We start from the raw sequence: 12,109 nt of genomic DNA, 5'->3' as shown, positions 1-12,109 counted from the left end.
GTCAATTTCTGGGTTCCGCGGCCCTGGCGGGTCGTCGCCCCTTCGGCCCTGTCGCCTTCCCTCGTTCGGCCTTTGAGGGTCGGAGTCGGCGCTCCCAAACTCCGTAACTCCGTAATGGTCACTCTCGAAAGTCGCGAGAAATAATTACTGATGACCGCACAGTGGTAAGACAATCCATCATCAACAATTCAGACTCGACCCTGGCAAGGAGCTAGTGGTCGATCATAAAGTTGTCTTAGCAGCAGCTGGGATAACAAGGTTGTGGAGTGTTCGGCCTCCACAGAAGACATTGGAGGGCCATGTCATTATCTTCATTGATATCAAATTTCTTCTCTTCGCCTGCCTCTTCGAATAGCTCCTCCGCCCAGGCGGTCAGCCATGTAGATGTCGGTCATGGGATCAGCCCGGGGGTTGCCGACACTCCAGATTTTGGAACAGGCCAGAGAGGGCATACTTTGACAGACTTGGACATCGACGATGCGTACGTTGAGACCGAGGGGCGGCCGCCTTATCTTCATGTAAGCCTCTTCACTCACGACATTGTTTTCTGCGGAGGAAAAAATCATCACTTGCGCTCCCGTGCTGAAGTCAATCTCGCAGTCCATAATAGCTGGAGGCCTTGGAGGAACGACAGGTGATCTCCTTATGCACTCGCTAGACACGGTTAAGACGAGACAACAAGGCGACACTCATATTCCTCCGAAATACACGTCAATGTCAGCATCTTATCTTAAGATTCTTCGGCAAGAAGGATTTGTCCGCGGACTATACAGCGGAGTTACACCTGCATTTCTCGGATCTTTCCCAGGTACATTGATATTTTTCGGGACGTATGAATGCAGCAAACGGCACATGATAGATTTCGGAGTCATACCTTCGGTTGCCTACTTGACTGGAGGTACGCGAGCACCAGGAAGTCTGATGGTAGCTATATCTATTCATTTGCTGACGGATTGATAGGATTTCTCGCCGATCTCGCTGCATCTACAGTCTATGTCCCGTCTGAGGTTCTCAAAACCCGTTTGCAACTCCAGGGTCGCTACAATAACCCTTTCTTCCATTCTGGATATAATTACCGATCTACTCTGGATGCGGCGCGGACCATTGTTCGGCAAGAAGGATTTTCGGCTTTGTTTTACGGTTATAGAGCGACATTGTTTCGAGACCTTCCCTTCTCAGCATTGCAATTTGCCTTCTACGAACAGGAGCAGAAGTGGGCCAAGGAATGGGTTGGATCAAAAAGCATCGGCTTACCGTTGGAAATTTTGACAGGCGCATCTGCGGGAGGCTTAGCGGGCGTCATCACGTGTCCGTTGGATGTTGTGAAGACTCGCATACAAACACAAATTAATCCAGCGGGTAGTGAGCAGTCCTCTGCGCAGCAGGCTCACTCCAAACTTTCTCTCCAAGAAGCTGCGAAGCGGAGTGGTCGTTTACATGCACCGTCCAGCCGGCGACATCAAATGCGGCTTATCTCAACCTCGTCCCCATCCACCTCGACCCCTCGCCCGGGATCGGAGACTCTCGATACATCTTCAGTGCTGACAGGTCTGGCTCGCATTTACAAGACCGAAGGAATTGCCGGGTGGTTCCGCGGCGTGGGTCCGCGATTTGTGTGGACAAGTGTGCAAAGTGGCACTATGTTAGTGCTCTATCAAGAGCTTCTCCGCCAGCTCGAGGCCCACCCTTTGTTTAATACCGGCTCCAACGAAGGTAGCGCGATTGCTTGAGTCTTGGGGAAAGCAGAGATGAATGCGAAATTTGGAGCATTTTTGATGCCAAGGTCATTTACCGACGAAGGGCATTTGAGCGATTGATGGGCGAGCTTGTACATTATTACATCGGGTGCATCCGAAGGAGTTTTCTTTTTTCCTTATTCCACTTTCCGGTCTGCGACCATGACTGACATTCAATTCGCGTATGTATAGAAATACTTAGACGGAGAATCTTCAGCAGTTGTCTTCGGCTTTTTTTTAGGTTTTGTTTTCAAAATTACACGGACCTGTACCAATAGCATGCGGAGCATCAAGCACACTTCAATGATAGACAGATAGTGTGCAAATAGTAAAAGCTTTTAGTTTGAATGAGATGGACATAGCGAGCATACTCTAGTCAATTTGCGAAAATGTAGACAATTGCATGCATGCTGCAATGGCATCGCGTGGGAACGAAGCGGTTCGATAAAGATTATGCATAGGCCGGTACTGGCTGAGATTATGGGCAAGGGGAGTAATGTTGCTGTGGATCTATTGTGGCATGAGGGTGTTGAATAGCTTTCACATCAAATTGTCGGTGTCCATCTCCCCGATCGAAGGGGAGAGAAGTAAGGACCCTGGTGTGCGCTTTGTTTTCCCACCACGAATGAGCGACTACGATGTAAACACGCCATGTGTCCGGAGTAGTGGCCGATTAGCTTACTATACTACTAAAGTTGTACGGTTATCGTGCCGGACGAAGTTATTATTATGGAGTCGTAACAGTTCATTACCGTTTAAAGTGTAAGTTAGATGGTGGGACCTTTTGCTCCATCGTGTCTATCGTAATAGTACATCCCCTAACGATACTTAACCCCATGCTCGAATTCACCTCATCATCCCTGTCATCTCCCCTTTTCGGCCCGATCCCATGGCCACGAGCGAGGGAGCGCACTGGAGCCGGCAGCTCCACATGGGCCACCTCATACGGGAAGGTGCCCGTCGAAAACAGTAATCTTCAACCTTCAATGGGTCGCCAGGCACGAGGCATTTCATCCACTGCCACAATATCGCAATACACTATCCACTGACTATTCACGTCCAACCACCTACTGCACCATCCCACTTCGTCACGGCATGCCGATGGAGTACTCCTGCTAACTCGCACCAAATATCGTCTTACCGAAAGCAATTGGTGTGCAGAAAGACGGACGGACACAGAATAGGACCCCGAGAAGGAGAGAGAGAGAAAGAGAGAGAGAAAGAGAGAGAGCCTCTGCAGAATCGAGTTGCTAAATCCTCGCGTTTTACGGTCATTGCCTGGCTGAGTAGTACCTTGCGAGCGCAACCACTGACCTCATTTTTCTATAACCATGTCCACGCTACCAAAGTCTATCGAGTCAGTTGAGGTTTCTATAGGCCGAACATTGACCGGAATTGTGCTAGGGCTGGGTTTTCCGACTTCGCCTCGTAGAGACCCCAGGCTTCCAGCCGGGGGTCTTCGGCGACCCGATCCACCACCGACATAAACACCTACCTTAAGTCTGTTTTACGGGATCATGTCGTTTGGCTCAGGCTTGGCTCGGCCACACTGGCTCTTGACTGGATGAGTGTATAGCGTGAGTAATTGAATGCTCCTCGCGCGGCTAGGTCTTGTCATCCACCAAGAGCAGTTACCTTAGACCTTACCCTTGCGACTCGTCCGGGTCACAATTGGTCATGTTTTCTCGGCATAAGGTAACATCACTATTGTGGAGAGCAGCATCGGTCAAACCCAGACCCAGGTCCCACGCAGAGTCCCACGCAGAGTTCTGCAAAGACCGATTTTAGTTTGATGGTGCCTCAATGAGCGACATCGTCATCCTCTTAGCTGAGAAGCCTGGTCACGTCACTAAAAGATGATTAAGAGAATTGTGGGACGCCCACGCTCCACTGAGTTTCTTCAGACACAATATAAGTATGGCCGAGGAGCCCTGAACAATTCCGTCTCCAAGAACCAGAAGCCTCTGGCAGCTTGAAGAAATCAATCACCTCATTGTTTACCGGTTCCAAAACTTCGATTTCATTGAAACTATCATTCTCAATGCGTTCCTTCAATGCCCTTGCGGCGTTGAGCTGGGGCTTGTTGACTGCCCGTCAAGCGGCAGCTCAATCAGATCCTCTCGCTGGCGTCAATCTGAATCCTGACGAGCTCGAAAGTTATGACAGCAATGCTCTGTTCAATCGTTGGCGACCTCGATTTCATTTCATGGCTCCTGCTGGTCACATGAATGACCCTTGTGCACCCATGTAAGAATCATACAATCTCAATATCAGGGCAGCATTGAGCTTGTATGTATTAATGAGACTATATAGGTACAATAACTTCACCGACACCTATCATTTGTTCTACCAGCACCATCCCAATCACGTGGAGGTCGGAAACACCAGCTGGGGACATGCCACTTCGAAAGATTTGATTACTTGGGTAGACGTCGGTGGCTGGCAAAACAATGAGCCTGATGCCCTCCAACCCGACCCATATCCCGGTTCGGACTGGCTTGGAGTATTTTCCGGCGATGGACAGCCAGTCAATCTGCGCGGTGAAGCAGATGGAAACATGACCATCTTTTATACTTGTGTCGAAAAAGAGCCCATAGGTTGGGGATCCAATGAGACTGCCGGATCCGAAACTCAGTGCCTGGCAACCTCTTCCGACGCAGGTCAAACCTGGCAAAAGTACGAAGGGAACCCTATTCTCCGTAATCCTCCTGAGGGATGGAATTTCACTGGCTGGCGTGACCCTTACGTCCACACGATGCCCGAGGTGGATGCTATCTTGGGCTATACTGAGCCTCACTGGTACATGGTGCTCGGAAGTGGCATTTATGGTGCTGGTTCGAGGATCCCACTTTATACTGCAGAAGCCAACGATCTGACAAACTGGACTTTTCTGGGTTCAATCATCGAGCCACCGCAGAACTTCAGCTGGGGTGACGATGCTTTCCGCACAGCAAGCGCAGGGTTCAACTTTGAACTTGCTGGGTTCAATGCACTTGTCGAGAAGGAAGAAAATGGTGGCGATGGAACGACGGTGCATTTTGTTGCCAATGCCGGTTCTGAGGGCGGTAACAACACTTACCACCCCTTCAATCACTGGAGTGTCTTCTTCCTTGGAGGCGGTTCTAAGCGATCTGACGGATCTTTTGAGCTTGATCTTCGTGCTTCTGGCGCCGTTGACTGGGGTAATCTGTATGCCTCAACCACGTTTAACGACACCAAGAATGACAGACGTGTTCTTTGGGGCTGGTCTGATGAAGATATGGGAGATTATGCTGTCATTCAGCAAGGCTTCCAGGGCTCGCTTGGTCTCCCTCGTGAAGTTTTCATTCAGAAGTCTCATGGTGTTCTTGCTCCTGCTGGAGGCGCGCTCAAGGGACCGGCTATCTGGGATGCGCAGGATGACGGAACCTTTACAGTCACGGATTTGGCCTCGAAGCCGCTTCCTGACGTGATCGAGGCGTTGCACTTGGACCAAGGTGTCCAATTTGGCAATGTGAGCGTTAGCAACAAGACCTCTGCCATCAATGTCACAAGCGATCACTTCCACTTGAAGGCCTCGGTCTCGGACTGGGATGGTCCTTTTGGATTCATTGTTCGCGCTAGCCCCGGTTTGGAGGAATACACACAAATCGTCTACTATCCTGCCAACTCTACGCTCGCATTGCAGAGAAGCCACTCATCCTTGGTCCAGAATTTTACCCAGACCGACTACCAAGCCTTTTTTGAGCCTTACACGTTTGCCCAAGGAGGGAAGGATGTCACCGAGGCTATCGAATTTGACATTTTCGTCGATGGAAGCTTGATTGAGATTTTTATTAATAACCGCTTTTCGCTCACCTCGCGCATCTACCCTACAAGGGCTGACGCACTGAACGTGGCGCTCCTTTCTCAGGGCACCGCAACCTTTGGCAGCGTGCAAGCATGGAGCAACATGCTCAATGTTTGGCCCGAACGCCCATCTAACTCGAGCAGCCCATTGTACCAGGATCCCTGGTACGAGACGCACATGTCTTTTGACAATGTCTTTGGCATTCCCATTGGCCTGAACCTTTATCCTGGCTTCTAAGCTGGCTTAACGCAAAAGGAATGTTTGCGTGTTGCTGAACTTTAGCTTCTTTATACGAGTATACGACTATAGTTTAACATGCACTGTACATAGCATATATCGATTATCAAAATTGGATTCATTTTTTTGTCAAGAGCATTTTCGTCCTCTACATTCTTGATCTCGACAAACTTCACCCTGGTTTGACATGCACAACATTGACGTGCAGTGCCGAGTGGAAGTGCCGTGCATAGCGCTTCTCTATGGCTGAATTTTGCCAAGCAGTGCATTCAGTGATGACATGGGCCCGACGAAAAAAAAGGGGGGCGATTTGACGGGCTTGGCATCTCGGATATCTAGCAGCTGAGGAAAGCCTTCACAGACAGAGATCTTGGAATCCACCGAGGGGATTGTTACGTAAATTAAACTGAACTTTGCTTCTCCACCTCCAACTCCATAGTAGTGGAGAAGGTTATGTTGCAACGGCGGAGCAACGAAACTTGTGGGCGGACTGCTATATTTTCCCCACTGGGGATGCAAAGTGTAGGACTACGCCTTTGAACAGGAGCTGCCAAGAGTGGAGATGTGCAGAAGTACAAAGCCAGAAAAATAACGCCGAGAGACGTGGGGACACAGAAATTCATCTCTAAAATCACTACAGATGTCCGGGGTTGGACCGGAACCAAATCTGTGACGACATAATTGTATGATTGGAGACTCGCCAATTATCATAGTGGAGTTTGGGTATGAGTATGAAGGTATGTGGGCATGTAGCTTAGGGGGAGAAAAAGAAGTCTTTGTGTGGAGAAGGCCCACACAATAATATAGTAGCGGTAAGTGCTGACTGTAATAATTGTAGATGGATTCTTTTCAACTTGGACATGGTCTTGGCAACTTCTCGGACGCAGAAAATCTATTACCCTTGGCAAAACGAGGTTAATTTAGCCTCTTGGAGAATCCTTGCGCTTTTTTCTCGGCGGAATTTCGCTTTTCGTTTGTGGAATAATATGCTCATTGAGTCGCCAAGATAAAAAAGGGCCGCGAATGGTGGGAATTTTTTTCCGGACGATCGAGGGATGTCACCAAATGTGGTGGGGAAAATCTGGGGCCATTGAGGGCTAAATTTTCGTGAGTTGTTCCGGTGGGGTCGGCTAATCGAAATGCCGATGAATAAAGGAAGCAGTACCGGGGTATGGGGGAGAAAAAATTATGAACTCGGGGGTGGGCCTTTAGCGGGTCATTAGGGTTATAACGCTCGTCCATCGTCATGAAACAGAGGTCGGATGACATTGTACGGATGGTGGCGGGACCAGTGTGGGTATGTATCTCTCTAATCGATTGCCACCGCAATGGGCAATGGGTAGTCAGACTGCTCATGAAGGAGTTCTCAACTCATTATGGTCCCGCTTTAAGAGATTTTATGGAATGTCCTTGGAAATGCTTCAAAGGGTACTGCGGATATTTTGAAGTTTTCTGATTAAAATCAGAATTAGGAGATGATATTCTGTGCAGATGTGGTGGGCCATCAAATGGCTAGGAATATTGTTTGAAGCTTCCGAGCCATAGAGGATTGGCAGGTGTGAATATTTGATCCGTCAAGTATCGTCACCATTGCATTCAAAATGATACTCGGCGATTTCATATTGTGGCTTTCGTATTGGTTTGAAAATTTATTATACTGCAGAAGGCTACAATGGCTACTTTAGTCTCCGAGATCCGAAGGTGCTTGAATTTGCAAGAATTTTGGTTTACTTCAGGCCTTTCATCTTATCTTCCGTCTGGAACACCAAGTCTCTTATAATAAATTTCGACCGCCTTCACTTCACTTCCATGATGTCTTGGGCGTTTGGTCCCTGAGATGGATGGACAAGGCGGTTAAGGATTTCGCGTCTTCTCATTGGATATCTCGCTGTAATTTTGCCTCGCTAATCGCCATTAGCGCACTGATTGTCGTTATCGGTATGAGGGGCATCAAAAAAAGTTGCGGGAGCAAAAGCGGTGGCCGTGAATTGTATGAAGGATTGAACAAGGAACGGTGCTGCTACTCCAGACCCTTGCGAGATTCAGAATGGATGACCTTTTGGATATTCTCCGTGGTGGCTCATCCATAGGCCAAGCCCTCAGTGATCTGAGAGATGGCAAGTTTGAGGCCGTCCTGACTCAAGATTTCGCCCAAGAACTTTTTGGTGTTTCACGTGAGGGTGACATCCAAGATAATACGATATCCTGGACCGACTACATCTCTCGTCAAGTTGACAACTTTTTGAGATCAAACTCAAGAGATCTCGAGTCTCGCTGTCATCGGCTATTAGTGGTTGGACTTGCTGCCTGTCATGCCTTCATCCAATCCAATGTCACTGGTCCACCGTTGGACTTTTCATCATCAAAAACCGTTATCCCAGCGTCTTATGCATCAGAAGAGGCAAGTCTTAAAGATGTGAGGAGGCTTGCAATTGCTTCGCTGGGTGTGGATGGAGAGGCCGCTTACTCGCTCACGCCGAACGTGGAGCTGTTTTGCATAGCCAAGATCATCCTCAATCACCCTTTGATAGAAGAGAACGTTTTTGGCGCAAGATGGGCAAAAGTACGTGTCAACTTTTGGCATCAGAGAATGCTCTCAGAGGTTACGGCAACTCTACAGACCGCGATTTACCGGGATATTGACCGCCTAAATGAGGAAGTCTTGGCTGCTGACTCTCTTTACTCTGATGAGGCGAAAGCTCGATATTTGATAGAACGAGCCGTGATCAATACGCATCACAGTCTTGACGTTAAAGCCAGAGAAGACCTGGACAGGGTTTCTTCGCTCAGAGGTTTTGAGTTTGCTTTGACTGGACTGATGGGAAAGAGGACCAAATTCCAGCAAAAGGATGTCAGTCAGCTGGTTGTACTCGCCCGAAGTGCCGAGGAAGGTAAAAAGGCAACAGAAAGCTCAGATACCGCACCTGCAGAAGAAGCTTCGAAGCCCGCGACCTTAGATCTGAACGACGATACTCTCCTTGAAAATATTTCCTTTACGCAAAAACCCACCTCCTCATCAACTAATATCAGGGAAGAGTCTGCACTCCCCGAGTCGTTGGCGTCACTGGATCCTTCAAATCAACCCGCATTGAATCCCCTTGATTCCATCATCCTCCTTTCGCTCGCATCCAGCATCACCAACACATCCCCTCTTCACGGTCTCACAAGAGAGGAGACTTTACCGTACGCTACCCGTGTTCTTGATGGCGGAAGCACCAACTGGCAGGTCTACACGCAGGCTCTGCTCGTTCGTAGCCGTATTGAAGGCTACAAATCACGGACGGTGGAACGTGGTGTTCTGCAACTCCAAGCTCTGGTAGACCAAGTCATTGCAGATACAACACCAGACACAGGCGCTTCGACAGCTCTGGGAGAGTCTTCGACTGCCACTACTTTTTTGCCTAGACCAAAGGAGTCAGAGTCCGCTCCGGTAAGTGAACGGCTGAAGTACATCCACCAAGTTTGCTCTCCGACACGATGGGAGCTCGAAGCCGAGCTAGCTTCACGATGGGTCAGTCTTGGCGGTCTCCGCACCGCACTGGAAATCTACGAGCGGCTACACATGTGGGCTGAGGCGGCACTCTGCTGGGCTGCTGTCGAAAGGGAGGACAAAGCAAAGCGTATGATCCGGAAACAGCTGTTCCATCCTACTGCTGGACCAGACGCGGTTGTAGCCGACGATGATGAAGAGAGCTGGGAAGGCCCAGAGCGAGAGCCACCACCTGGAGATGCTCCGCGGTTGTATTGCATCCTCGGAGATATTGAGAACGATCCCAAGATGTGGGAGTGCGCATGGGAAGTCTCGAAGAATCGGTATGCACGTGCGCAACGATCCCTTGGGCGATATTACTTCACCGCCAAAGATTTCCCAAGAGCAGAAGCAGCATATGCTTCTTCCTTGAAGGTCAATCCACTTAATCACCCCACTTGGTTTGCGCTAGGTTGTGTTCGTCTCACTTTGGAGCAATGGGATGCTGCCGTGCAGGCATTCGCACGCACAGTCCAGCTCGACGACACGGATGCCGAAGCGTGGAGCAATCTTGGGGCAGCGCTGCTACATCTCGAAGCTGCAAGCCCGACAGACAATGGTTTCGGCCAAGGCAACTCAAATGCAGAGGCGCAGCTTAGTCACGACGACGCCGAAGACGTCGCGCTGTACAAGCAGCAGTCAAAGATTGATCCTCAGCAAAACAGGAAGCAGGCACGTAAGGCCCTCGCCCGTGCTGCCAGTCTCAAATACGACAACTTCCGCATCTGGGAGAACCTCCTGATCGTGGCAGCATCCATCAAGCCTCCAGTCTACAGCGACGTAGTGGCGGCACAAAAGCGACTTATCGAGCTGCGGGGCCCGACCGTCGGCGAAGCCTGTGTGGACGAGGACATTATCGATATGCTTATCCGGCACGTCATCGCCTCGACTGAAGTCGAACCGGCTCCCGGCCAAAGTGTGAAGGACGCCCTAGATATCGCGGTCCGGCGCGGTCTCCCAAGACTGGTTATTGAACTTGTTGAGAAACACGTCGTGCCACTTATTACATCTTCCCGGCGCCTCTGGGATCTCGTCGCCAAACTGGCTCTATGGCGCAAACGTCCTGCTACGGCTCTCGACGCCCACGAAAAAGCATGGCGGACAGTCGTCCAGCAGCCCGGCTGGGAATTCGGTACCGAGGCTCAATGGAATATCGTTGTCGATGCCACAATCGAGTTGACAGAAGCGTACGAAAGTCTTGGTCCCATGCCCAAGACTGAAGGCCTAGCAGCGGGCGGAGGAGACGGCGAAGATGCCCCACCCGTGGCCAAAGACTGGAAGTTCAAGGCACGAAGCGCGATCAGAGGTATCATGGGTAGAGGAAAGAGCACTTGGGAAGACACGCCAGGATGGGAGCGTCTGACGAATGCCATGGCTGATTTCCGAGGCGCATAAACTAGGTTGTCCTACTTGTCTTGTTTCCTACCATCCTATATTTTGTCCCCGTGCGTCTTCAATCTTCTTCCCAGTATTGTTCAAGGGTAGCATGTTGAGATTTTGATTGATTCTGCTTCTGCGGGATATCAGAAAAGTTACTATAGAGGAGTATATTCATACATTTGATGAATCAAGTAAATCCAAACATTTCTTTGTAAATCATACTGACCCTCAACTTCCTCTCTGCCATTTCTTTAACAGTATCGTACAGTAATCATAACAATATACTTCACTTGAACCATGATTTTCTTTTCTTTTCTTTCATTTTCCTGTTTATTTTATTTATTTACTTATTTATTTATTTATTTAAATTTTTTGTTTTTTGTCTTTCTCTTCATTTTCATTTTCGTTTTCATTTTAACTTGTTTTATGTTATCCTTTTCCCCCCTCCACGTCCCATAATCCAGATGTTCATTTCTAATTTCTAACTTCCTCATACCGTTCACTAAATACTACAAACACCTCCACAAAGTAATTAAATAATATCATTGTCCACCAACCCAATGTTCCAACATATACATGTCACTTTACCACCCTTACATGAATTACGGCACAAAATGTACTTGTCGGGGCACCATATCACATATCAGCACACTGTTGTCCTTCCATCCGTCCATCAAAGTTTAACAATGGTACATATACAACATTTGCCCGCTTCCTTTCAACAACAAGAATGACTGGCCTAATGGCCCAATGGCAAGGCGCTTGACTACGAATCAAGAGATTCCAGGTTCGACCCCTGGTTAGGTCAATTTCTTTTTTGTTTTTTTTTTGCTTTTTCTCTCCGGGGTGCAGAACTCGCAGATTCGGCACATGTTGTGCGATCGGCACCGTCGGCCCTTTTTTCTCTTTCGCCTCGCGTTCACTCCCCTTTTCCATTTCCCAACTTCGGGGTTCGAGGGTGTTGCTGCGGTGGGTTGCAGCGACCAGTGGGGCCACAGAAGGGCATACGAAGTACAAAGTACTCCGTACTCCCTACCTAGAAAGAAAGGTGGTGTGGGTGGGTACTGGGCTGATCCTGTGGACCTGGTGTCAGGGTATGTACATTGTGGCATTGGTCAAACTCGGCGCACTGAGCTAGCTGGTGGGACATTGATCGGATCCAAGAAAGGATATGTAAGCGAGAAAAAGAAAATATTTTGTACGGTGTACTTCGTACCTTGAGCGAGAGAGCGTTTGGAGGGCAAAGGGAGGTGTGGGGAAGGACCGGGAAATCTGACCAATCATAGCCTTGGTATTGGAAAGGAGTTTGAGAGGGAGAGCACGGAGTACACCGTAAAGAAGTTCTCTGCGACAAGTTATGCAGTCGTGCACAGCATGTAGTTCGTACAGCCGTCTCAC

The 12,109-nt window shown here is 49.1% G+C and overlaps 4 protein-coding genes and 1 non-coding gene across 5 annotated transcripts; 4 read left to right on the top strand and 1 right to left on the bottom strand.

Annotated features, from left to right (window-relative positions):
* Positions 1–167: 167 nt before the first annotated feature.
* On the top strand, positions 168–2,104 carry L228DRAFT_246094 (putative mitochondrial carrier protein). The gene is made up of 3 exons (XM_018332321.1): positions 168–518; positions 601–898; positions 961–2,104. The coding sequence occupies exons 1-3, from the start codon at positions 300–302 to the stop codon at positions 1,728–1,730; spliced, it is 1,287 nt and encodes a 428-aa protein (XP_018188887.1). The 5' UTR covers positions 168–299; the 3' UTR covers positions 1,731–2,104.
* A 1,673-nt stretch (positions 2,105–3,777) lies between these two features.
* On the top strand, positions 3,778–5,802 carry L228DRAFT_267338 (glycoside hydrolase family 32 protein; the record flags this gene model as incomplete). Its single annotated transcript, XM_018334980.1, has 2 exons — positions 3,778–3,983; positions 4,050–5,802. The coding sequence occupies 2 exons, from the start codon at positions 3,778–3,780 to the stop codon at positions 5,800–5,802; spliced, it is 1,959 nt and encodes a 652-aa protein (XP_018188886.1).
* A 383-nt stretch (positions 5,803–6,185) lies between these two features.
* Positions 6,186–6,465, bottom strand: L228DRAFT_246092 (hypothetical protein). The gene has a single exon (XM_018332320.1). The coding sequence runs from the start codon at positions 6,423–6,425 to the stop codon at positions 6,204–6,206; it is 222 nt and encodes a 73-aa protein (XP_018188885.1). The 5' UTR covers positions 6,426–6,465; the 3' UTR covers positions 6,186–6,203.
* A 1,384-nt stretch (positions 6,466–7,849) lies between these two features.
* L228DRAFT_282064 (protein prenylyltransferase) lies at positions 7,850–10,956 on the top strand (the record flags this gene model as incomplete). Its single annotated transcript, XM_018335953.1, has 1 exon — positions 7,850–10,956. One exon carries the CDS (start codon positions 7,850–7,852, stop codon positions 10,724–10,726), a length of 2,877 nt encoding a protein of 958 aa, XP_018188884.1. The 3' UTR covers positions 10,727–10,956.
* Positions 10,957–11,447: 491 nt separating this feature from the next.
* L228DRAFT_t67 lies at positions 11,448–11,519 on the top strand. Its single transcript has one exon. It is a non-coding gene; the product is annotated as a tRNA-Arg (tRNA).
* The last annotated feature ends 590 nt before the right edge of the window (positions 11,520–12,109 follow it).

This window comes from Xylona heveae (assembly GCF_001619985.1).
Source record: "Xylona heveae TC161 unplaced genomic scaffold L228scaffold_4, whole genome shotgun sequence".
In the NCBI taxonomy this organism is placed as follows: Eukaryota; Fungi; Ascomycota; class Xylonomycetes; order Xylonales; family Xylonaceae; genus Xylona; species Xylona heveae.
This window is presented reverse-complemented; position numbering and strand designations above follow the sequence as displayed.